General features: G+C 41.4%; 1 protein-coding gene across 1 annotated transcript in view; it reads right to left on the bottom strand.

Annotated features, from left to right (window-relative positions):
• LOC104544270 (receptor-type tyrosine-protein phosphatase gamma-like) overlaps positions 1-26,574 on the bottom strand; it is a gene marked incomplete at both ends in the record, with an annotated part of 268,982 nt that overhangs the window by 114,431 nt on the left and 127,977 nt on the right. Inside the window, one exon of the mRNA XM_010189091.1 lies at positions 26,439-26,570. Within this exon, the coding sequence (XP_010187393.1) occupies positions 26,439-26,570 (132 nt within the window). The remainder of the gene's footprint in view (positions 1-26,438; positions 26,571-26,574) is intronic.

Below are 26,574 nucleotides of genomic sequence, written 5' to 3'. Positions count from 1 at the left end.
GGGAAAGAAATTTGCATTCTCTGGTCACCAGAGGTCTGTGAACAGCACGATTCAGCGTGTCGCTCCATAAAGGAGAAGGTTGTCTTTTCACCCTCAAGAGCAAAAAGGTGGAAGTAAAAGGCAAAAAAATACCTGTCTCCTCATCCTGACACCATTTCACCTCTCAGGGGCATTCAGAAGCATTTAGAGATGACGAGCTCTCCAAAGCAAACCATGTCAGATGGTGTTTACTTTCATGCTGGTTCGCTCAGTGTCCCAACTTCATCTCAAAAGCAGCCATCAATAATACACAGAAGAGACCATCTCCTTACACGGAGAAAGCCGAAGTTGAAATGACTGCAATAAAGCCAATTTGTAGCAGCTGACTATCTGACCCCTAGCATCAAGTAGTTTCATCATCATTTGACAGTGCATCATTAAATGCTCCTATACTTAATTCTGCTTTGAATGACAAATGAAAATAAGATGAACGATTTGATAACTTGGTGATCAAAAATTTCCACTGTACTTTCTTCCTTGTTAGAAAAAGTTACGTTAAAAAAAGAGAAAGATTAATACGGAAGTGCCAGATCTTAAGCAATGATTGAGGACTTTACATAAAAAAGCTCAAAAAGTAAGGACAGTGAAGTATTTTTAGGTGTGCAATAAAACACGGCATTTTAACATATATATATGTCACTTTGGGTTCAGCATGCGATAAATTCCCATTAGTATCTCACTGACAATTGAAGCCTGGCTGAATACTAAATAAAGCCGCATGGCTGTTCGCCGAGTCCTGTTGTGGAAAGGAAGGAAGGTCTGAAAAACATAGGAAAACCACCATGTGTAAGGTTCAATCACAAACACTTCCTCTATGGCCACTACAGGAACAGAACTGGAGGGGTATGGCCACCCAAGAGCACCACATGATGCAATCGCATGTCCTGGACTTAGACGAGGCCTTTGCCTTGGCCTGTGAAGAGTTTCCCTCCAAACAGCCACGTTATACCTAGCTTCAGCTTCTGTGGGTCAGTAAATCACGAAGAGAAACAGAAGCAGCAGATCCCTGTGTATTCCCATCCTGAAATTAATTGAGATTTAATAAAAGTATATGACAATATTCAGAGACTTACATAGAAGAGGCTTCTAGAGCCGTTGTGCTGAGACCTGCAGGAACAAAGCTCCAGTCTATTCAGATGTAAGTCTGTACAGATAAAATCTCCTTTGAACACCATCTTATGATTTCATTTAATGATGGTTCAGTAAAAGAGGATATGAAGGATGGCTGCAGTCCTCAATGAATACAGTGACTTGATTATTCCGATGTCTGGACCTGCCCTGTGAGGTTTCAGACCTGGGTTTTCTGTAGTTACAGGTCATTCCTCAGAAAGCCAAGCTCCCATCTGTAGATGTTCAAAAGCTGGTAACAGTAACATCCTCCACATCAAAAAATCGTGCTAGCTATACTACGTGATACTAAATTTAATCTGCTAGACAAATGCAAGAATGTTCACAGATACAAATACTGAGTTCTGCCTCTATTAAATTATCTTTTCAGAAAGTAAAGCATTTGACCAGTGCAATGCGACAAGCACCAGATGGATGCAATAAGTTACACGCAGAGTAACAATCGATAGATTTAGGTACATTGTCTTAATCGTATCACTTAGGTATTCTTTTTTTACCCACACACAGATAAAACAAGTTAAAACAGTGCTATGCTAGACAGGGATTCAATCTTAGGAGTTGGATGCTGAGAATAAAAGCAACGGCCTGTGAGAGTGAGGGCTCACTGCGGGAGGCTCAGTCTGAATCCACCCGTTTGTAAACTACTCAGACCCAGGGCAGCTCCTTGCCTGGTGTTTGTAGAGGATCCAACCTGGTTCAAAAGACACTACAACCACAGAAGCCAGCAAACCACAGGGCTTCTGCAGAGTGTTCTCAGCTCAGATAAAAGAGCCTTTAAAAAGAAGCAAGAATTACTTGGATTTTCTCTGGTCTGTCTTAGACACGTGAACATTTCTGGGGGATAGATGGTTTAAAGAAGATCTAATGCATAACATAATAAACTACTGGAGCTGACTTAACTTAGGTGAGATTTCCACATCACAACCTGATTACAGTCAGATACAAATCCGAGTCTGTAATCACCATCATCTTGCTCTTTTCCACGTTAACAACAGCAAGGCATAAATAAGGATAAACTTTCCTCCACAATAATGTCAGGCATTTTACTAAATCCGTGATATAAAGAAATTTCACCCACTGCTAGATCCTCTTTATCACATGTAAAATTTTTTTGTATCTCCCCAAGAAATAGTGGTTATACGCATATGATTTTAGAAGACGCAGGTCTTCCATGCAAACACACACGTACACCCACAAGCTTAGGGAAACAACAGAATCCTTTTCAGCAGGATGCTGTGAGAAACAATGTTTATTTCCCCTTAAATGCATGAAATTACAATAAGTGATTGTCAGACCACTATGGTCTACTTATAAAACTCAGAAATTTTAGCTGTTTGCAAACTAATCTTGAACAACTTCTGAAGGCCTGTGTTAATGACCCCAGAGAGTATGGAGATAATGCAGGAATCCCGCTCACTGCAAGAACAAATCAATATTTTAACACTCTTACTGCAATATCATGGATCCAGACCTCACAAACAGCCACCAGGATGTCAGCTACAGCACATTCCATAATTTTAAACCCATGATAGACCAAGATTCTGGTTATTTTTGCCTGGATTTTCCTAGCATGTTTCACGGATAGGCATCCTTGTCATTCTAGGGTTTTAAAAAAGCAGTGACAGGCAGTGATTAGTTTGACCAGGCCTTAACTCCTCAGATCCCCAAATCTGGCTTTTCTAGGAGTTATAATTATTATCAGGTAAAAACTGAAATGAAGTTGTCAAGTGACAGTAATGGGCTTTCCTTTTCCCTTCCCCTCTTGCCCAAGACTGATGCTGCTCATTTAGAGCAGGTCTATACACAAGACCATCTAATCTAATCTGCTGGAACCTCAGTGAGACCTGGCAGTATCTCAGCTGGAAACCAGTTCTAAAATTAATAGTAAGGCAACCTTTCGGTTTAATGCCTTGGCTATCACAGATACCTAATGGTGCACTTTGCACGAGTCACAGACCCTGGCAGCAGGAGAGGAACAGAGACAAGAATTACAGGGGATTTCTCACTGCCATGCAAACACAGACGCTAAAATGCAGTTATATCCAAGCAGCCAATTTTATTTCACAATACATTCTGTTTCTGGGAGGCTTGATCTCAGTCTTTGCTCATGTAAAAAAGTCTTAATTCAGTGGGAGGAAAGGCTCCTTTTCTACTCTATCTACACAGACAAAAATGAGTTGAGGCTTCTCCAGGGACTGCCAGACTGAGGTGACAGGGCATCACTTCTGAACCCCATCGTTTGCTACTAGGTAGGAAAAAAAGAATTAACATCTTAACTTGTTAAATTACAATTAGTTATAATTCAAGTTGGCAAGCCCTAATATAGGAAAATGTCTTTACTTTCCCATCCCATGTTTCTAGAAGAATGTGAGACTATATGATTGATGGAAGCTTCCAAGCTTTTAAGTAGTGGATACTGTAACATTTTCCTTAGATAAATTATTTCCCCAACGTGAAAATGTTAGTTTTAATGAAATGAAATAGCCTTAATTGATTGTGATGGGAAGTAAACCCTGAGATAAACATTGCATAAATAATTCACATCCTTCCATCTGGGGAACTTCTTCCTGAATTGCAAAGAGTCTCCAAACTCAAATGCAATACGTACAATTTTAGCAGCAAGTAAAAAAATGCAGACTTCTTCCAATACACTGCATCTGGAGTGGAGAGTATCTGCTATTCTGGAGTTGAGTGCATATTTTAAGACACAGTTTTTGAAAGTCTTTTCAATTCTGGACTAGAACATTTTCTCCTAACACATGGTCTTCCACAGAGCTGGTCTCTGCTCTAACTGGATCTAACTTTAACACCTTGATCTATCTGTGGAAATGCACTTTTCCTGTGCTGTCACAACTGGAATATGTAAAACCCTTTCCCCCTCTTTTAATCTACACTGTGCTGCGGCCAAGGCAGCATCTAACAGACATTTGGAGATAAAGCTGTACCATTTTTCATACTGGATTATGGTATATGACCCTGATGCTCTTTTATCTGCACTTACTGCTTATATTCATTTCAAGAGTTGGTCTCCTGTCCAGGAACGACGTTTCCTCCAAGGACTTGCTGCCAAGATCTATTGCTGGCAAAGCCACTCGAGGTGGGCCCTCTTGTTAGAACAGAAAATACATCTCACTGCAAATTCTCTGCAGAATTCGTGGCAATTACTGTGCCCTGCACAAAAACTGGGGCGGGGGGAACATGGAAGCAGTGAAAGCACAGAACTCATTTACACTACTTGATTTGATGCTATAAAATTCACCATGGAGAACATAAGCTACCATGGCTTCTATGTGGTAATCTTCTGGGTGTTCTGCAAATGAAACCTAATAGCACATCACAAATGATTTTGTTCTGATCACATCTCTTATTCAGGACAGCCACTGACTTTCTCTGTGTGCCTGAAGGAATCTTAGACATTTTTGCAAGCCACTAAAAGTAAAGGTTTTTTTTAAAGATATTATTCAGGAAAGATCACCACCTCTCATGAAAAGAGTGTTGATTTAAAACATGAATGTGTGAAACAAAACCCTCCGAAGTGAAAATATACTCTCTATACATAATTTTTTACAAGTATATATATATATAATTTAAATCAACAATAATATACTTAAAAAGGCAAACTGCTAAAGACATCCTTTTTTTTTCCTGTCTATTATACAAAATAAATATGGAAGCATAATGGAAGAATATATTATGCTTGCTTGTGTTCATTGTCACGATTTTTATAGGATCAAATCAAACAGACAATGGAAATGAGTTCTGCAGTTTCACTATGCCTTCTGGTTATCAAGTGATAAGTTCCTAGCTGATGATCATTTTTTTTCCTTTTTAATGCAGACTCCAAAACAAACAATCCCAACACACACAGTGAAACTTTTAAGATTTTCTTCTCTCTCCACAAAAGCTTACAAATGATTGCACTCACAGAACAGCGCAGGATATAATTTTTGTAGAGGATTCATTCATTTCCTATTCATACAGCAAAGCACAACTTACCCTGGGACTGGACTCAAATGGCAGAGTTTACTGAGTCTGCCCATACCTATGAGAGGTTTCTCCAGGTTTGGGTAACTCAAACCTTGAATACAGAAAAGTGCTTCTAGATGAGCCACAAATCATCGAACAGGACTCTGCTCTGCTTCCAGAGAGTCACGGGCAGTGCTTGAGCTTTTTATCCCTATCAAAGGGCATCAGGAACATGCTGAGAGTCTCCACCCATGGAAGGACTCAGAAAGACAACAGATATTTGGGATGCCAGGATTTGTGGTTGCTTGATCCCACTGAAGCCCAAGGAGAAAGGCATCTAAAACACCTGAACATCTCATACGTCGCGCCATGTAATTAGCAAAATGCAGCCTGAATTACTTTCTTTTCTTTACTACTTTCATGGAACATAAGAAAGGGGGAAACACAGGAAAATGTGATTTTTCAAACCACAACAGTGAGTCAGGGTGACTCAGAACAGGTACCAGTTAGAAACAGCAAGTTCACGTTTTGAAACTGCCTCAATTCCTCTTGGTGATGTCTGTACTAAAACAGCTTGTGAAGAGAGGATGTGTGTGGAGTCTCTTTTAAGTTTCTTCATTCTCAAAAGCTAAGTCTGCAATACTCAGAGCTGGAGAGGAGCGAAAGAAAAGAAAAGAGAAGGAAGAAAAGAGCAAGAGAAAGAAAAGAGAGCCTTTCATGCTCGAGTCATTTTGCAGAAAATCCCCAAACCACAGAAAAACAATTGCTTAGAACTTACATTTAATGTTAAGGGCTATTTAGGAAATGCAAAATGTTTTTTTTTAAATGTTTAACCATATAAACAGCAACTGAGAAAGCATTTCTTATTAAGCATTTTTATGGTTACAGCTACTCTGCTGCTGAAAAAGCAACTACTTATAAAAATAAAGCTAATATTTATGGGCACTATAGCTCAGGAAGGGACCTCTTTTATAAGACATTTACTGCAGCAGCCATCGCAGCTGAATCATGTTATTGCACAAAAATAGGCTTTTTTAAAACTCTAGCTAACATTTAACAACTTTAAGTAAATGATAACATATGAAATTAACTTCCAACAGCACTAAAAAGCAGAATAGCAAGGACCAAATCTGTGAGACGCGGATCATCCTCTCTCCCTGTCAGTGCCTGCAATAGGGCCAAGAAGCAGGGACCACTGTGGCTTCTTGCAAGCCAGTGAATCCAAAACTCCCCTCCTCGTGGCTCTCCCCCAGCATCAAGCACTGGATACAACACATCTTGTTTTACCATCAACACGAAGGCTACAGGAAAAAAAACCAAACCACCACTCCTGTTCTCTAGGAGTTATGTCCTGATGTTGTTGCGTCCTGATGCTGTCCCCCTCTCCTTGTACCTGCCGGCTGCCTCATTTGTGAAAACTTCAGTTCGAGAGCGCTCATTACAGAAAGGCCTAATTACAGAAGTAGGGAGCTACCCCTCCAGCCCTAGATGGCTTCACCTCTAAAGTACAAGTTCAAGGTCATATTTAATTCCCCCAAAGTCCCCACGATGATTATTCTACAGCGTGTGCACTAATCAAAGCCATGCTTTAGGACTTGGCAGACAAGCTGTTCTGTCTATCAGAATAACTCACAGATGGTATGTATGTGACACAACATATTCATCATGTTATATTCTTAGTATATGCAATTTTCCCCCTTGCTAAATTTTCCAGCATTCAGCAAGGGCTCTGAGAAACTGCTGGTGCCTTGGAAGAGATACCCTTCCAGCCCTGTTATCTTTAAATTAACAGAATAAAGAAAAGATCTAAAGGTTGAAGAAACTCATTCTCCTGTGTAATTGTAAAACATATTGAATTTTATTTTTTACCTTAGGTACTATTTTTTAACTTCTATTTTGTAGCTCGTGTTTGTTTTCTGCTCTTCAGTTCACATATTGTACTTTCTTTTTTACTTGACGTGTGCCATATTGGTTTAGCTTTTGCTCTTACTTCTGCTTATTTATGATCCCTTTTTGACCAAAATCTCAGTAAGATTTGCTTTAGGGGCATTTTTTAATCTTTTTTTCCAGGTAGTTGCATGCATAAGTGAACCATTAGAACTGAATCAGTTCAGTGAATCAAACTGAATGACAACAAACTAAAATGAGCAGAAACATGCCTAAAGCAACAAGCAGATTACTTATTTTACTTATTTGTAATGTTGCTTTCTTTTCTCCCCCCTCTCCTCTAGTTCTTCTGATGAAATACACAACCATGTATTTTTTTTAAATACGGGGATGAGTTTTCAATCCCGAATGCCGTACAGATTTTATAAAGGAAAATGCACAGGGGGAAGATGCACTCACATGAGGTTGGGTTTAGGATGCTGGCCCAGCAGCCTGTTTTAAAGCTCATCATCTGGAGGAGTTAACCAGCAAGCACGGGCAACAGGTCATGAAAACAAACTTCCTGCTCCCAATTTCGCTTGCCTCTCTTACATCTGTCTGTCATTTACTCCCACTTTGCTCGTGTTTTAGAGCCTGAAGAACTGAACTCACCTCTTCTGCTGATCTTTGTTTCGTACAGTGTGCCGGTGCGGATTAGTTTTTGTTGAATGAGGACAAGTCGAGAGAAAAATAACTGAAAATTAGGTTCTCTGCCTTGGAACGAGCAAACCAACCACCAGCAAACAACCTACCACACTTTCTGCTACAGAATGATAAATGCCACTGCCACGGCCAGAATTTTTCAGTGGCTTTCAGTGTTTTAGCTGTTATGCTGAAAGCCAAAACATTAATAAAGCAATTGAAGTAGTAGGCACATGAGTCCATGAATGTCAGCAGCGAGGTTTCACATATGTCACTTTGCAGGAATAAAAGACTTCATATATAGTGCTAGGACTGGATGGTACTATTTTTAATTTTTATATGAGGAACTAAGGACCAGAATGCAAGCAAATGGAGGAGAAAAATGAAGGCAATTCCAATTAATCATTTCCCCCAGTGACATTTTAATGCATTATTGTTACAATTATTCAAAAATGTCCTTAAAGGATCATCACGCCAGCTTTTTCAGACTTCATTTTTCACCGAGTGAAATTTTAACAAGCAACCTTTTGGAAAAGTTTTGATCTCTGAAGGGGCAATACCCATTCACCCTTCCCTCTTTGTGGGGAACAGGGCTGCTACATGCACCGAAATATCAGGTGTGCGATGTTACAAGGGCCTCTTTTCATTTCCTTGTGTTTTCACTGGCTTGAGGTTTTCCCTGCTTTGGTTTCTTTTTTATTCGCTCCCCAATGACCTTCTTAAATTCTGCATTTTCCGAAACCGACTTAAAATATGGCAAGAAAAAACACATCAGCCAAGCTGCGGGGGGATGGAGGAGAGGTGGTGTGGGTTTTTTTAAGCTATAAAGTTACTTTAATATTTTTTCAATTTTACAACATATGAGTAAAAGAACCTCTTCTGTCTCACCATGATTAGTTCCCAAGTCCTGGCATGCCTGAGAGCCTCGTGTTGTTTGGGGTGCTGTTTGCCAGGGAACACTTAATATTCTCATCTATCACATGAATCAATAAAACGCAACCCTGTTTTTCACAAGGTGGCAGTGTATTAGGAAGAGTCATATGGGCTGAGTTAATTTAAAAGTAATAGACTGAAATTGTCCACATTACTTTTATTGAACTGACGGAGCAGGTCCAGCGCTGCTAAGAAATTAATTCCATTTCATGGAATCACAGAGCAAGGCTGTAAAAGTTACCGGTTTATCTTAAAAAATAATAAAAAAATTAAACTCGGGCTCTGATTTTTACTTCCAGAATATGGGGATATTTTAAAGACACTACTCAGGAAATGAATAGGAGAAGCAGAGCTATGCCAAATCAACCATATAGCCACTGGGTTAAATTCATGTTCAGGAGAAAAAATAAAATTCTCCCTGCTGATTACCAAAAAGTCAAAGCCTGAAAATTAACTTTAGGCTCCTTCAACACATGTGAATGCAAGGGGTGAGGTTACCATAAATTCCTTTAATCCCTACTGGAAGAACAAGAGCTCTTCCAGAGAGCAAATGATCCCAAGGGCTCGGTGTCCTCAGGAAGGTGCAAGCTGCCACTGAATGAAGAGGAAAACCAGGGTGAAAAGTCCAAAGTTGGGGACCTTGGTTTGGTTCACTTACCTGAGAAGGTCCTAAAACGACAAAAACCAGCAACAAAATCTTCCCCAAATTGAGAGCAGGCTGGATGCTCAGTGCTGTACCACGTTGGGGGCCTTCTGCCTGTGACAGTAACTCAGTCCCCTGCCCCAGCTCCATTGAGGTTTTTTAACACTTTTGTACCTTTAACATGTTTTAATGTTTTATCCTGAACATATTTTTACAGTGTGTGAGGCAGAGGAGGCACCGAGCCAGAGAGGAGCCTGGTGAGCACTGCAGGACAGGAGCATTAACAGGATCTGTGTCAGCAAAGCAGATTTTACCTTTGATAATACGTGTTTTATCATTACTGGACACCGAGTAGGAGGCTACCAGGCAGGAAACCTTCACTGCAGCATATGGTGATGCGCTCATGATAACTGCATCCCAGCACCATCCATGCCCTGAAGCTTTGACCCTTGTTTTCCTAAAAGTTTTGTCTTCAAGTTGATAAATTTCCTCAGACATGAAATTAAAATCTTCAGCACCAAAAATATATTTACATCCAAGGATACATGTCATTTCTCATACCCTGCTATTTAAATCATTTGACTTTGAGTGAGATATGGGAGAAATTTAAGTTTCAGTACATTTTAGTCTCTATCATGTCAAATTTACAACCCTGGAGTAAATCACACTGCCAAGACAAATGTCTTCACTTAAATCAGATTTGTTGCTTCCTTCCATACTTCAGAACATTAATAAAACTGGAGTCCTAGTTCATAATAATAGTTTCATCCTCACTGCGCCAGGAAAACCACAAGAAGTTCAGAGGAACCTTAATTCACCCTCCGCATCCTCATTTCTCTAGGTCAGGCAATTATAGGCCCTGATTTTTATTAGCTGTGTGAACACGAGTGCATCTGATTCGAATTCTTACAAGAGCATCAGCATGCACAGTTGGTCCGGATAGACTAAGGTTTGCTTGAAATATCTCTAAAAGCTGTTCTTATCCTCAGACTTCCTGAAGATTGGAGGCATTAATAACAAGAAAACAGCTCTCTGGGAAAGGGGCAAAGGCACCTGAAAGCAAGCAAAATGGCAGGAACATTTACAGCTCGCTGAAATTGCTTGAAATTTCTCCCCTAAGTAAAAGAAATTTCTAGCAATTGTTTTTCCCTGTCATCTTTCCAACACCTCTTACATCTGCGCACTCCAGAGAACCAAGTCCCTCCTCCATTGCTGGATCTGCTGCACAACTGTAGGAGGTACCGCTGAGGATTACAGATCCAGTCTCTCCAGTAAATACAAAGATGATCATTTTATGTTTCCTCATTGCAGCACCACTCTCAGACTCCAGTGAGAGGCCAAAGCACATTGGTTTAGTCTTTATGCACTATTAAATAGCAGGCCCCTTCTCCAAGGCACACAGCAATGAGACAGGGTGGCAATGAGGGTATAAACCACACTTGTGCCACAGCAGAAACCTCAGCGTGCAAAAAACCCATCACTTGAAGCTGGGTTTTTTTTTGACCCATTGCTTTCCTAACCATTATTCTTAAACCTAAAGACGAACATAGATAGGGTGAGTGACACAAATGTGGATTTCCAGCAAGCGATAAGGAAAATGAATGCGTCTTCCTAATTGCCCCCCGTGGAAAGCCCTTTGACACGTGTGGTTCCAGCGTTACGTATGGCTTGTCAAGAGCGCTCCGTAATGGGAGGCGCATGTCAGTGGGATATTGCTGGGAGCTCGGTGTGATTCAAAACGCTTACTGCAGCATTATTACAGCAATCTTTCAGCGTGCTTTTACTCCCCAACCTCTCCCCGTCCTAACACAACAATCCTGAGCCTGTATTAACAACAAGGTTTAATGAAAACCATACATTTCGTGATGAGTGTTTGGTCATGCATGGGAGATTTGTTTGGAATCGGGATCACTTCTCTCTAGGAATATGACAAGAGATTAAATCATTAAAAATGTATAGTCTGTAATTAGTTTATCATTGCCAGAATTGCAGGAATATTTTCCAACATAAAACTGATGCCACCAGCAAGAGATTATTTTGAAAGATCAATGTTGCTGAGATATCAGAAAACAAAGTAATTAGGAGACAGCATGCACGCTGCTCTCTGTACTTTTTTTCCACACACGCACACACATATGCATACATAAACACCTCCTTATAAATCCAGTCAGCAATGGGATGGATTGTGTGACCCACAGAAACAATATTAGTCATTGTCTTAACTGACGCGGTGATGTGAGATTACTCTGAAGCACCACCATCTTCTGAGCCTCGAGGATTTAAACTAACTGCGTATTTCTGGAGAAAGCAGCACAAAGCGCCACAAACAGGATCTTGGTATTAGTTAATTATGGCACTGCAATATTTTCACCGGAGGCATTTTAGAAATAAACTGCAGTACAGTGATGCTGTTTGTATTGCAATAGTTAAGGTGGTTTCAGACCATAAATTATAAACCTCATTTTTCAGAGTTTATGACAGGGCTATAAAAAAGGAACCAGCCCCAGCCAGTTCTCTTTTATGACATAAAAAAATTAGCTATTTGAAAGCTATACATTTATGCATGAGTTCAATGGTTTCAAATGATTTTTCCCCTCCCACACTCTCCTGCTTTCAGTATGAACAAAGCCATGGTCACATTTGATGTCCGTTCTCCTTTTCCTCCATACTGTGCCACATCCCCTCAGATGTATTACTGCTTGAAATCAGATTCTTTTGTTTTTCAGTGGGAATTAGCAATCTTTGTGAGTCAGCATCCCTGGACAACTCTCTAAGTATTTAGTAAGGAAATATTAAAGCTGTCATTTTCAATATAAGGTTCACACACCCCTGGGGGACTAATTTAAAGGGGTCTTGAGAAGATCACTAAGAAAAGTCAGTCTACTGCCAGTAGCCTTAAACTCACTGAAGAAGGGCCTACACTTGAGCCGGAAAATGTTTAGGAGACTCACAAATAAAAGCTTAAACCTGCCCTGAAATACTACATTATTTTTTTCCAAGGAGAATATGAATTTAAAGCAGCTCAGAGGGTTGATGTCACCTTCCAATAGAGAGAGTTTTATTCAAAAGCAGATTCCAGCCTTACAGGCTCAGAGCTTACATGTAGCAGTCGTAGCAGCAGAAGCCAGCAGCCTTCAAACGCCTGCGCTGCCTCTGAAAGGCCCAGTGAACATGCACCATGCCCACTCCCCCACTGCCGAGGTCACCACTTCACCAAGCTGCCACACACCTCCTGCTTGTATGTACTATCCAGTGGAGGTAAACACATCAGCCTAATGCCCTTTTGAACTGAAATGGAGTTATTTTCTTGATCTCAGCTTCTTTGGAGTTGCGTATCAGAGGAAGAAAATGTCCTTCACTTTCAATAGAAAGCAGACTCTGTCCTTGTCTCTTCTCACCCATCCTTTGCCCCTCTGGACTGCAGTGAGAGACCTTTCTGTTTTTGGATACTTCTTGCACAAGAGAGCTAGGCTATGAACAGAAATGCATACCAAGAGGGTAAACAGTGCCAGAAGCTGAGATCCAGCTCTTTCTGGACTAACAGTTGTGTTGATGCTCATGGGCTTGACTTTCAGACACTGCGGAAGCCACCATGTATTGACCTGGAAGTATTCAGAGCCATGCGCAAATGGGACACAGGGGCCTAAGTCACTCACACACCTTTCTAATGCTCTTCCTGCTGCTCATTAATATTGCCAGAAAGCTCTATGATATTCAGTTGGAAGGCTCTACAAATGCAAATTGTTCTATGATAATCACACAAGTCTTTCAGCATATAGTTTGATTTTCTATGTGCTTTTCATGCTCATAAACAGCTCTAGGCAGCAATTACTTTGTTAAAGATAAAACAGTAGGTAACAGTAAAAATATAATTGTTTTTCCTGACCTAAAAGCTGATCGCTAAAGAAAACCTGTTCAGCTGACAGCTTGGGAACCTTTTTCTGCTGAACTGCAATGAAATGCAGTAGTTTTCCCTCCTCACAATTACACTTCCACAGCCAAGCACTCTTTCAGTCACAGCCAGATCCTGGTTACCACTACGCACTCACACCCGGGGTGTAATCGTTGGGACTGGACAGTCTTCCACCCTCACCGTGTTCTGATGAGGTGGTAAATCTATACTGAAACAGCATCAGTGCAGGTAAATGTTGTATCACCTTGCAGCAGTCAGCAACCACGCTCAATGCTCAATTGGAGAGGTTTCTGTTTGGGGCATGCATTTCAGAATTTGGCATACGCATCGGTGCCAGTTTTGGTGGGCACGGTGGCTCCTCCTCTCCTGCCTGGTGGCCCCTCCATTCAGCAGAGCACTGCAAGAAAAGGCGCCTGGCAGATACTGGGGCAAACATCTGATTTTCAGAAGCCACATCTCTGCCACTTCCTCAGCTGATTACCTGAGATGATAATGCCCGTGCTTATGTGGGTATTTCTAGCAGGAACAACTGAATCCATTAGTCAACTTGTGGAAACATTCGTAGTTAAAAAAAGTTTACACTCAGCAAGAAAATCCTCCTCCCTGTGGTGGCAAACGCAAGATTCCCATTAACCCCAATGAGAGTCACAGATGCTTTGAGCAGGGTGAACCCCTGAGTGTTTGCCTATAGCAATTTCCTATTGGAACAAAACTATAGAAACAGTGAAAGTTACCACCCCAGGCTGATACTGAATGCGTCACCAAGACTTTCTAGGGGCACAAACATCCCTAATTTATATATAATGTATATGCATGCATATTTAAATGAGAAAGAATGTAGAGCAAATTCACTCTTCAGGTATTAGTCACAACTTCTTGAAAGGGATATGATAATTCTGTTTGAACTGCACTTTAAGTACTTTAAACTGAGATACAAAACCTCTTCAACATCATTAACCTGGATTGAAAATAATCAATAAATAATCATTTTGTGTGTAAGTATGAAAGGCAAATGTCTGATACATTAATTGTGAAACCTCTCTCTATAGTAATGGTTGCCATAAGCTAAGGGATCGATTCCATTATGGATATTTACACAGTGACCTATTAGGAATACACGGAAGTGTAATTTTTTACATTGATTATCCATCCTTAAAACAGATAATAACATATACTTAAATGTATGGATTGCAAAAATAATTTTTAACCTTTATTACATACTCTTTGTTGAAAAGGAAATCATTTGAGCATCATGGTATGAAGGACACAATTTCAATTTATGTCTTAAGAACAGAGGACAATTATGGATGCAGATAATAAAAAAAACAAACAATAGCCTCTTATTTGTAATAGTTGGGGAAGAGAGAGCTACCTAGAACACAAAGGACCAGCTGGATATCAGAGTGATGCAGTAAAAAAAGGCATCTAGCAAGTCAAAGGCTGCCCACAACACCATGCTCTCCACCTAAAGAGGTGATGAAATGCTATAGCCCTGTCAATGGGACATCAGCATTACAGACCTGATGATGACCACCGCTATCGGGTCATAACTGGAGAAAAGGGAGAGAATTTAACCTGGGACAGCAGCTTCTTTGTACAAAAAAGGTCTGGTCATCTTCAGGTCAGTTTTACAGCCGAAGAGGAGAAACTGCTGCTTTTATTTGGGAGTAACTCTGTACAGAGCTGTCGCCAGGAAAAGAGAAGGAAAAACAACCCCAAACCTCCTAAGACATTTAAAAGAAGCTGTCACTAGGTTACCCAAGCCCCAAAGAAGGTGTGTGGTGCCTGCCCTTAGCAAATTCACTTACTGATTATCAAATCAATTTAGCTATTCACCAAGTGCCCATCATCCCCGAAGGCCATCGCCACACCTGTCAACAAGAACCAGGTACTGACTCCTCTCTTAAGGACATAACATGTGTCAAACTGAAGGTCCTATTCAAATCACAGCTTCCTGCCAGTTCTGATCGCCTCTTCCATCTTTCACGCCATAATCTGCTTAAAACGAACAAAACCGATCAGTTTTGAAAGTGCTGAACTTTCCACCCACCAGCGAGGCCGGTGGTGGCATGCGGGGATGGCACTGTCCCCTCAGGAGGCCTCAGTAAAGCACCGGCAATGCCAAGAGACAGAGCTACAAATAATTCCTCCTGGGCGCTCAGAGGGCAGTCACTGATCTTTCCAGTCCTTATCAGAAAAAGGATATTTTTGTTGTTGATGCTGTTAGATAAATAGGTCTTTTTCAACACGAGCTTCTCCCTTGCTAGAGACAGCACACAGACACGATGCAATCACTGCAGTGCCCTGCAGTACATCACCTGCCCTTCACAGCAGCGCTCATTAAACATGGAATTCCCAGTCCTATTTAGATTCTTCCAAAACACACACATTTGGGGAAAACTGGTGAGTCTACGGAGACAAAACAGATCCAAATCTCTCCTGTACTTACATATGTTACTTATCTGCACGAGCATTATTTCAAGCACACACATGCTATACCCGTGTCCTGGAGTGTGCAGAGCAATCCCACAAATAATTCCACACAACGTGAAAAGATGCGGACCAGCAAGACACATTAACAGAAAGCAGCAGCATTAGGTTTAAGCCAGTGACATTTTGGCATTATTAGCAGTGCAAGAGCCTGGGCAGAATCTCAATCCACAGAGGCAAAGCCTGGGCTGTGCCCAGCTCCCCGTCCTCTCCTCGCCACCAGGTCTGCAGAGCCAGCACTGCACAAGGTTTATGTTCAAAATACCTCCTGCACAAAACGCCCTGCCACTGTAAGCACTGCAAACTCTCAAACCTGTTCTGTATGAGCCCCCATTTTAATCTTTTGAGCATCCTTTCTTTTTAAAGCATAACCAGATTAAGCTCACTGAGCATCCTTCTTCAGCAATCATGGTAGATGCATTAAAATACAGTAAATGAAGAAGGGCCGATAAGGCTGTAATGAATGCATTATCTCAAATCCCAGATTGCTATAACTTTACAGAAGTAAAGAAATGAACCTAAGAACAGACTTTAAATACTGTTTCAAGGATAGAGTATCGATGTATTGATCTTACGAGTGCTATTATCAGATGGCTATCTCTGGGTGTCAGGTGAATCCATTCACTGCTAGAGAGACATGCCAGGTTGTCAAGGCCCGAAAATTATCCTTGCTAATTATTTCTCTCCTACTGCCCTTTTCCAGTTCCAGCTTCTGACTGCTGCCAAATTATTCCTTGCAGTGGTACCAAATTGTTTTCCACTTCTATCTTACTTGATCATGATAGGAAAACATCTGCACTAACTCTGCTAATAATGCAGCAATATTATGTCAGAGATCACATGTGGATGTTCTGCTATCTCAAGTGTTAAGCAAGCCAAAATGGTTTCCTAGGCTTTCTTTGAAAAGAGAGCTTGCTTTTCTTCTGTAGAAAACATTAATTTCCTCTTACATGGTCTCACCTTCGAACTCCTCAGAGTTGAGCCCTGCACTTGAGCTTTCATATGTTTCATATATATTTCATATTTCTCTTCTTCAAAGTGGACCGACACAACAGCTGTTTGAGCTGCAAGCATCCAGAAATTGCTGTTTTCAGTTTCTTGAAAGACTAAGATCGTAAGATCGTAATCCTGTACCCCGGAAATACAGCAACTCCCCTCCAGGCTACGGCCGGGAAGGACACGCAGCTCAGCACACACAGCCTCAGTGCTACAAAGGGAATAGGAAGGTGAACATTTTATCGAGGCAACATAAGGAATATCCTTTTTAGTTTTGACCAATTTGGGTCTTGGCCTTGCTACTACTAAACTGTCTGATAATTCACCATATGGTTCAGTGGGAGGGCTAACAGGCCTTTCATAAATGGTGTGCCAGCAACAACAGCATGCGGCTTTCAGCATTACTTAGTAAACAGCATGTGGTTTAACATCAGTGACTGAGAGGATTGAAGGTATCTACTCTGGGTGTTTTCTAGAGGTAAAGGCCCCTAAAATTTTTCCTAGTTAAATGAGGAGCAAGGGGAATATTAGATAAGGTTGAAGAGAAAGACATGACTATGGATGTGAGGATGGGTGACTCCATTTATGTTCAGGAAATAATGAGTTTTTACTCTCTCAAAATTTCATCTTTTGAATGCAGCTCAGTAAGTGAGTGCTCTCACTCCTCAGCCCCAAACAGAATGAGGCCTCTCAAGCAAAGAATTTCAAGCAAATCTTTTTTAAAACCTTCCTGTTATCTGCAATCCCCTGTTTTGAACTGGATGTAATGACATTTCTTTTTCTTCAGGGATGTCATGGTCCTGCCTGGTACATGCCACCACAAGATTAAATGTGTCACTCAGCTCTCAGCAAGCCACCTTCTCCTCAAGAGCACCAGTCTGCCCTGAGAGGATCTACACCTCTGCGAAAGGAGAACAAAATTTCCCTCTCAACCAAGGGTGAGAAGAAACTGAAGAAAAGAGGTCTCCTCTTCTTTTCGGATGAATTCTGTAATTTTGGCTACTCATCCTTGGGTAGTTTTGCATTTTAAAAAGTTAAATCTGCTACTCTGAGAGTCCTCAAGTGCTGCATGGAGGCACTGAGTACTGAACTTGTTATCTTAGTTGTAGACACTGCCATCCTGAAGGAACGGAAGTGCTCCAGGTAGGAATAAAAATCACTCTAAATCAATTGAAATCACCCTTACGGCAACCCAGTTAAGGTAAAGAGCAAACAAAAGCAGTGTTGCAGGCATGAACTTCACTACACAGAATATAGTTAAAACTCTATAAAGCAAAAAAAGAAAAAATTCAAGAAATTTAATCCATCGCTGGCACAATCAAATCCCAGAGATTTCTCTCCCTTCTGTAACTCTACTTATGATGGATTTTTGTGCTAATGCCTATTTTTAATTCTCAAGTTACATTCACCATCCAGGCTGAGCAAGGTTGCCTCTCTACTCTTTATGTGGTGCCCGAGAGTCTACGGAAAAATTGAATTTGCCTCCAAATCCCAGAGGAGAATGATTAATCCTTAACTTACTCAATAGACAGTTTCAATCTTCTTTTCCTGGACAATTATCAGACCCTTCTGGATACACCAGTGCTCTTTTGGCAGACCAGGTGCCATTTTCTGTGGTTGCCTAAACTATTAACAAACTGTTAACCCACTGCAGGGGGAAAACCTCTTAGAAATGCTATTTCCAATTCTGGTGGGAACCCAAATTTGTAATTTCTTACACAGGTGAGGATCAGGAGCTATGTTTTATACAAAACCAACCCGAATGGTCAATGGACAGTGACACCCAAGCCCTCTTTGAGGGACGCTCTAACAAAGGCGTTCCTGGAGGCAGCCGCAGGCAGGAAACAGAAGGGGCTGCAGATTTCCTGGAAACAGGAGCCCTCTTTGCTCCTCCTCTGAAGCCAGAGGATAAAGGACAGCCCGCCTAGGTGGGATGCTGATAGAAAAGAGCATTACTGGCCTTTTGAGGCATGTGCTGGAAAGCCCAACTAATTAGAGAACATCGAGTTTTGCTTATTAAGCTGAGTAGAAAAGTAGGGAGCAAGAGGACATGCGTATTCGGGAATACGACTGTTTTCCCCAAGCAGTCTTTTCTTTACAGAAAGATGAGTGCTGTGTGTCTCAAAGCACGAGCAAACACACCTTTTTTTTCTCGTTTTCAACCACTTGATTGCTATTTCATTTCTACCCGACAGTAAACTCTTGCTGTATTTTAGATTATTTTTCAACTTTAGTTAACCTTTCCATCCTGTCTGGAAATACAATGACTGTGAACTGGGGAAATAACAGGGACTATGCTCATACTGATGTTCCTGATCTCTTACATCATGTGAAGCTTTATCATAGGAAAAACAAAGCCCGCAGTTACCGCAGCGGCACTGCTGTGTCCCAGAGCAGGAATTCCTCTGGGGCAGGCACTGCACAAACCCAGCAAAGAAACACTCTTTGTCCCAAAGAGCTCTTAAACTCAGCATAAGAGACAGCGGAGGGATTCAGGTGGAGGGCAAGAGCTTAAATACGACACTACTGACCAGCACAGTCCGCAGTGAATGTGTTTCACAGCCTGCCTCCCCCTAGAATTAAAAAGCCTTTTGGTGACTCGTGCTATATAATCAATTTTAATGAAAACCTTTTTGGACATGTGAATAACCAGACAGTAGGATGTATCTTCCTTTCTGGTTTACACAAGCATTTGGTCATCATCCCTTAGAAAACAGTTCTTTAGCATGTGATAAAGCAGGAAAAGAAGTAAAACCTGAATAAATGTACTGAGTTTTCTAACTGCAAAAAACACATCTGACGTAATTTATTTTCTTGGCATGAAATTATAGCAACTGTTTAGAATTCTTCAGGATAAAAAAATACAAAAATGCAATCAGTAAAGCACCAGTATAATAGACAATTTAAGTCATTTCCTGCTTGCTGCCTTAAATCATGATTAACACTGGTGATATCCATTCCCACTGCTTGAGACCCAGTGAAATGACTTCCATTGGAAGTAGTGGCAAACAAGCCCATTAACCACATAAAGGTTTTGCTTTTGTGTGCCAAGGAACCATTATCACTTCTTAACATATTCATCCAATAGTTCTTTTTTTCCCCAACCTAAATGTTATCCACCTTTGTTATTCCCAGAGGGCCTCTTGGAAGGTCCTGCATCTCCAGGGGAAGATGTCCCAGAGTCCCAGGACTGTCAGACTTGTCTGAAGGACAGAGGAAATCACCGCTGTCCTCCTTCTCCTCCATACTCAAGTAATTATTCCAGAAAAACAGAATTTACCAAGCTCCCATACATACTTTTTTTCCCTTTTCTTGCCACACTGAGTGCTCAGAGTGAATACCAGTAAAACCAGTGACCTAAGCACCCAGCAAGTTCAGCACGTAAATCTCACCTTCACAGCTGGGGAGAGACAGTCCCATTGCTCCAACTCCGACAATCCCACATTTCAAGTAACAATCCTATTGAATCTGCTACCTTTCATTAAAGTAGCTCTTATAACTCTGTCAAATTCTCCAACCTTTGTATTGATTTTTTCTCCTATTCAAAATAACTCTCCTTTACAACAAGAGCTGGCTGTCAGCCTCTTATCTCTTATTTTCACCCCATCTGATCCTCCTTCTCCTTGTCAGTCTTTCCAGATTCCAATTAATCATGTAGAAAATCAGGGATCTATGTTAAGAGGAATGTACTACTCTTAGCTCATCATTAACATACCATAATTGCAGTGTGGTGCTGCCGCCTCAGACCTTTTCAACAAGACAGTGGGAATCCTTTGGGGAAAGCAGGACATTCCCATCCAACACGATAAGAGTTATATCTGGTTCAGGCTGCTGGACAGTTATTTCAAAATACAGCTCTGGATGCATGGTAACATTTGCAACTCGCTCTAGAAATTACCGGGATCAGACAGTGGGAAGATGCTGCCATAAAACCAAACTGCTGTTACCGTCCCTAAATTTTGTCTGGGTCTCTACACGAACAGTCTCAAGATACGGTAACCCCTCCACTAAACATATTTTAATTTCAGCCCATCCTCTAATGTTTCTTCTTAATTATCACAGGGCATTCACAGAAAAGATCAGCCAGATGGAGACTAAATATTTCACTACTACAAGATGAAGAATCCCGCAATAAAATGGAACCTTGATTGCAATAAAGCCATTAATTAAAGTCTCAACTGATTCTCCCATCAGTATATGGGAGGCACTAAAGACAACTGTGAGGAGACAGTGTATCAGCTACAATACAGAAATAAACCAGTAAACCAGACAGTGATAACACGATGTTTAACTTGCACTGCTCACTGTCTCTGCGGTGCAACATGATGGAAATGCAGCCACGTGCTCAATATATCCAATTTTATGTTTTAAAATCATGACATGATCATTTCCTGATGATGAGAAACAAGCTTTAAAAGTGGTGAAGAGCAAAGAGAAGTAAAGTCTGGAGACTCCTGGAGTAAAATTTTACTTTACTGGAGATAAGACACAAGGTTTTTTTGCTTTTTAGCATCATGTATTTTTAGAGTATTTTATGGCTATCTGGACCCTTGAAGACTGGGAGGAAAGGGGAGGCAGAAGACTGAGAGAAAACAGATGGAAAAAACCATGCTAATTGTCAGTTTGGAAAAAAAAAAATAAAAAAATTAAAAGTGAAAATCCCCAAGCCATCTCCTTGTCTGAATGATTAAGTCAGGGGTGCCATAAGAGATGTACATGAAATAAGCAGTGCATGCTAAATTCCCCGGGCACTCCACAGCACAGACAGCAGGAGCACGGAGCCAAATCCTCACTCAGGGTTTCACCAGTGCACGTCCCATCAAAGTCACCGGGAGTTCCAAGTATCCCCTTAGAAGTGAGGATTTGGTCCTTGGAGAGAGCATCACAGTCAAATTTCTTCAGACAGCCGAAGTCTCTCACTGTGATATATTCCCAATGGCCCTCTTTAGGTCCCTCCATCATTTATTGACTTCTACTTTGCTACACGCTGCCAGATGGAGGCAAGGAAATTTGAAGAGCAACTAGTAAACAGAATATAAGGAAATAAAACCAACGCTGGCTCCCTATTTCACAATTAGTCTCTACTTGCGCTCGAAGCCAACACCAGAGATCTTTGCAAAATTACAATTACCAGATATGCTGGATGCCAGGAACAGTAAACGCAGCTGCAACACAGCAAGGAAGGGGGTTAGTTCTCTCCTGTATCTCAGGAAAGCATACTGTGATACGTTCTTCTTTTAATAAGGCAAAAAAGCACACAGAAATCTAAAAAAATCTTATAAATGCACCAGGAGTAAAACTAAGTAACACAAAGTGCCTCAATTCTAACATTAAAAAGCAAATATCCCCTGGTATCAACAGGTGGACAAAAGACTGGACATATAGTGTAGATGACTCCAAAAGTGATAGAGAGAGTTAACATTCAGGATAAAACAAAGTAAGTTAACTTATCTCACTTTATTCCCTATAGTAAAGGTTTTCATGGACCAAATATCACACACTTCTTCTACATTAACAAAATTGTTTGTCTTCTGCCTGTGATAATCCAAACCATCAGAATTTAAGTGATATGATGAGAGGTAGGCTAGTCCACAGCGGTAAACTTTGGCAAGGAGATCTGAGCATTTAAATTACAGCAACTACCTAGAGCTGTAGATCTAGAGCACGCTGAAGTTAGCGTGTGAATTCAAAGGGAAAAGGAAGAAAATCAAAGAGGTAGCAACAAAAAAAACAGCATTAGAACCTGGAAAGTCTTCTAAGAAACGCACTTAATCAAGAGCAAGAATTGTTAATGCAAATGATTGTTTTGTAAGAGTAATTTAGTAAAATTAATCCATCAACGTATCGTCAAAGCTCGTTAATGGACATGAAAGGGTGCTAGCTCTTCATCTGCTGCTGGGATGTTTCTGGGGTTTTGTTGGGGTTTTTTTGAATATATATTTTTTTAGTGGAGAACTTGAGATCTCCAAAAGGATGCAGGTTGGCACTCGTGTGGACAAAATCACATTGCTATTTCAGAAGCCAAGTTGATGTTCTTATTACCAGCTTGGCCTAGACAGTGCAAGTTTGTTCATGTAAGATTAAAGGGATGAGGTCTCTATGGCATATTGCAGTATGGTCCTTGGAATAAGATTCTCATTTACTAAATAAATTACTGTATATTACTGTATAATGGTGTTCACATTATAACTGACAATTAGCGCCATTAAAGAGAAAGCTCATAAACAGCCAAAGCTCACATCAAATTAACACAGTCATGATTAAAATCACTCTTCAGATTTCTGCTCTTCACAGAAATAATCAGCATTTTGCATAAAAATGAGTACGAAGCAGCTCAAATAAAATCACGGTAATGCCGGGACGGTGGTACCGAATTCCAGCAGCACAGCAGTGCCACGTCAGTGCTTCACTTGCCTAGGAAATATTCAGTGCCGGGTTTCCCTCCTAGCAGGGAGCTGCAAGAGGGGCTGGTAACCAGTGCGGTGACACTGGAGATTAAAGCACTGCAATTACTCCTCTTGGCTCTAATGAGGGGAACCTGGGTTCTCTCCTGGCCTGAGGGAAGCTCATCTTCTCTATTTTAATTTTGTCACTTCGCTATTTAAATGGTTTCCAGCATTTGCGTGTTCATTTATAGCGCTTCGACTTCAGAAAGAAAAAGAAAAACCTGAGTAATTATAGCGGAGAACAATAACAAAATACAAAGGAGTCAGCAATTCATTAAAATTTAGAGAATGCAATGTTAAAAACTTTTCCTAACTTGAAGAAAAAAGGAGAGAGACTTTTTCTAAGCTGGCGCAGAGCCCACATCCTCATTAGGATTCGTGCTCCACTTGCACAGCAATGCGCTTAATGGCATTGCTTTAATCTCCAGCACCACAGCACCAGTTCCTGGTCTCACCCGAGATCATTGGGCTAAAATGAGGAGGAGGAGGGAAAAAGAAACTTCAAACCAATGCAGACCAGGCCTGGCACCACGAACCAGAACCTGGCTGGGGATGAAAGTTTGAGGCACGTGGACATCTCCATTCACAAATGCTACTTCAGAGACAGCCAAAGCTCATAATGGCTTCACGGGGCTCAAGTATCACCAAGGAAAACCTAATCAATAAATAAGCAGTCAAGACCACATAATGATAGAATACCATTACATATGCCAAGGTCTGAAAAGGAATCACTATGTGCCTCATATGCATAAAAGTACTGCAGGATAATGCGCCTTTGATCCGACATGCCTTTAAAGCAGGAAACAAAAGGATGTTCTCATGTATCTTACCACCTAATTTAACATATAAATCACAAAAAAATATGATCCAGATGGGCTTCAATGAAGGAAACCAATTAACGTAGACAGCCTTACCATCTGACACATTAGTTGCAATAATAAAAACCAAACAACATGGTCAAACAATAATGCTCTGGATTATATCTGACATTTCTAATTACTTTCTGCATCCTCTTCAAGAAAAAAGACTACCAGCTAGCACTTTGTTTCCCAGAGGAAAAAACATCTAAACTTCTACGGATGAAGCTGATCTGCGCTCCCTTGGGATGTGCTTTGGAATTAATGGCTTTTGCTTAGCCCACATCTGGTCGCACAATTAGACTCAAAATTGTTTCCTTTCAGCTGCATCACCACCGTAACTGCTGCAGACCTGGGACGTCAGTACCTGCGTGCTCCTTAAAAGCTTCACCTACGTCCATGGGCTCAGAATAATCAAAATTATTTAGGCTTTGCTTTCTGCAGGATAGGATCTTGGTTTTTCCTTTCTACAGCCTTCCTAGCAATGCCACTTCTCGAATGAAGTACAACATTTCTGGCGCAGACCTCCCAGTACCAGGCAATTAAGGCCACATCAGACAGTCACAAGCTGAACTACAATTAGCATTACAAATTAAAGCTTTCCTATGCATACATGTACAGTTACTGTTTGGGAGGCCCAATCCCAACTACGAGGACTATTTTTGCATGTATCAGCAAGAAGGACTCGTTTTCATCACCTTAGACCTACTGGACCCTTCAAAATCCACCCATGGAAAACCCTTTTCAGCACACAATTGAAATTTGGAATTCTTAGGCAGAAAAAAAAAAATCAGTATTCCAATTAACTGGGGGCAGGGGGGGGGAATTGGAAGAAAGGAAAATTCTCTCTTAGGAATTTGCTTTTCCCCTAAGTAAAATAGCTTCTATTCATCATGCCAGCATCAAATAGCCTTGGCATCATAAGAAAGAGTTTGTGAAGTGGAAATACCATTTCTGACACAAACAAGAAGGCCCAGGCGCCTTTACCATCTCCATTCCCTGAAATTTCAAAAGAGGAGTTGACTGGCTCTGTAGACTTCCCGAGGGCTCCTTCTGCCACCCAAAAACTGGGTTGCAAACATCTGCATTTCCAGCTGAGACAAGGCTTCATGACAATATTTGGGCCTTTGCTCCATGTGTTCAGGGGTGGCCCCTTGTAAGAAAACACAGCTACAGCAAGCCAGAAAACTGCTGAAAAAGCTCACTAAAAAATAAGAAAATAAATCTCTGCCACACAGAACAGCCAACACATAGGTTCAGAACTGGGAAACAAAAAATGGCTTCTAATTCTCATGTGATGGGGCAGTTGAAGTAGGGAGGTGAAAATCAGAGGTTTTGGTCATGCACCAGTCTATCACAACCTCCCTCTGTACTTTGAAAGCTGATCCTCACCTCCTGAAACATGACTTTGCTAAAGCCACATGTGATGAATTACAGCAAGCTGCAAGCTTGCAAGACCCATCTCAAGACAACCATTTCTGCCCAGATGTGAACTTTCCAGGGAAGCACAGCTCCCCGCAGCCTGCTCACGTTCACATGCCACGCTCCAGAAGTGCTTATCTGCTTACCGACAGGCAAAGGTAATCCCAGATAACATCTGTTTTATCTCACCATGAAAAACCTTGAATATGAAGTGAGAAGTATCAACAAACTCTATTGACACAGAAAACACTGCACGGCCAACAGAGCGACCCAGGACTGTCAGTCACGAGCCAAGACTCAACCGCGCCAGGCTCCAGAGCAGCTCGTGGCGCCAGGACTCTCCCTGTCATCTAAAAACACAGCCTTGTGGTCAAGCTGCGGATGGTTGCCCAGCCCCATGCTCTGAACACAGCCACGTTGGCAGGGTTCTGTGCCCAAGTCGATACCTTGCTCCTGCTGCAGCATCTGCATGGCCGGCAAAGCAGGGCTGGCTGGGGCCCAGCTGGCTGCTGCGCAGGCAGAGCAAACGCACAGCTGTTTGCACAGTTTAATGTAGACGTCCTGTCAGCACAAGGCAAGGGACCACAGCCGAATACAGGTAGAGGGGGCTGTATGTGTGCAAGGAAGTAGTACTGCTGGAAGACAGCAGTCTCGGCACGATGGCTCCCAGGCTGCTGGTATTTGTTTGCAAGCGACATGGGAAAGAAAAGATCTGGAGGACAAGGAGGTCACTTAGCGGATATTTGCAAGGAGATCCTCCCACACATGAAAAGCTTATGGGAGAAACCAGAAAAGTGGCTGTTTGCAACTTAACCCATGGGATGCGAGAGCTGGCAATGCTAGTAAAGAGCTCAGAGCTGACATTGCAAAAGCACATAAGAGATGATAGATAGAGTGCTGCGAGGGCCGGAAGGGCCTTGAAAGTGATATGTTCACTGAAGGAAACATTGCCCCATTTCACAGTCGTCTCAAACTACAGCAATACATTCTGATTTTATTTTTTTTCCAAGAACATAAATGCATGTCTTTCTACTCACCTCAACGGGGAACCTCTTGCCATTGATGCTGTGCTCGGAGCCAGCCGATCCGTTGCTTTGACCCCAGTGAAACTCCACTTTCTCTGCCTTGAATCTGCCCGGCAACCCAGCCCCGCTGACAAAATAATCGTCCTTC

This window comes from Mesitornis unicolor, unplaced genomic scaffold (assembly GCF_000695765.1).
Source record: "Mesitornis unicolor isolate BGI_N332 unplaced genomic scaffold, ASM69576v1 scaffold1557, whole genome shotgun sequence".
Lineage (NCBI taxonomy): Eukaryota > Metazoa > Chordata > Aves > Mesitornithiformes > Mesitornithidae > Mesitornis > Mesitornis unicolor.
The sequence above is the reverse complement of the archived record's forward strand: the minus strand, read 5'-3'. Positions and strand labels throughout refer to the sequence as shown.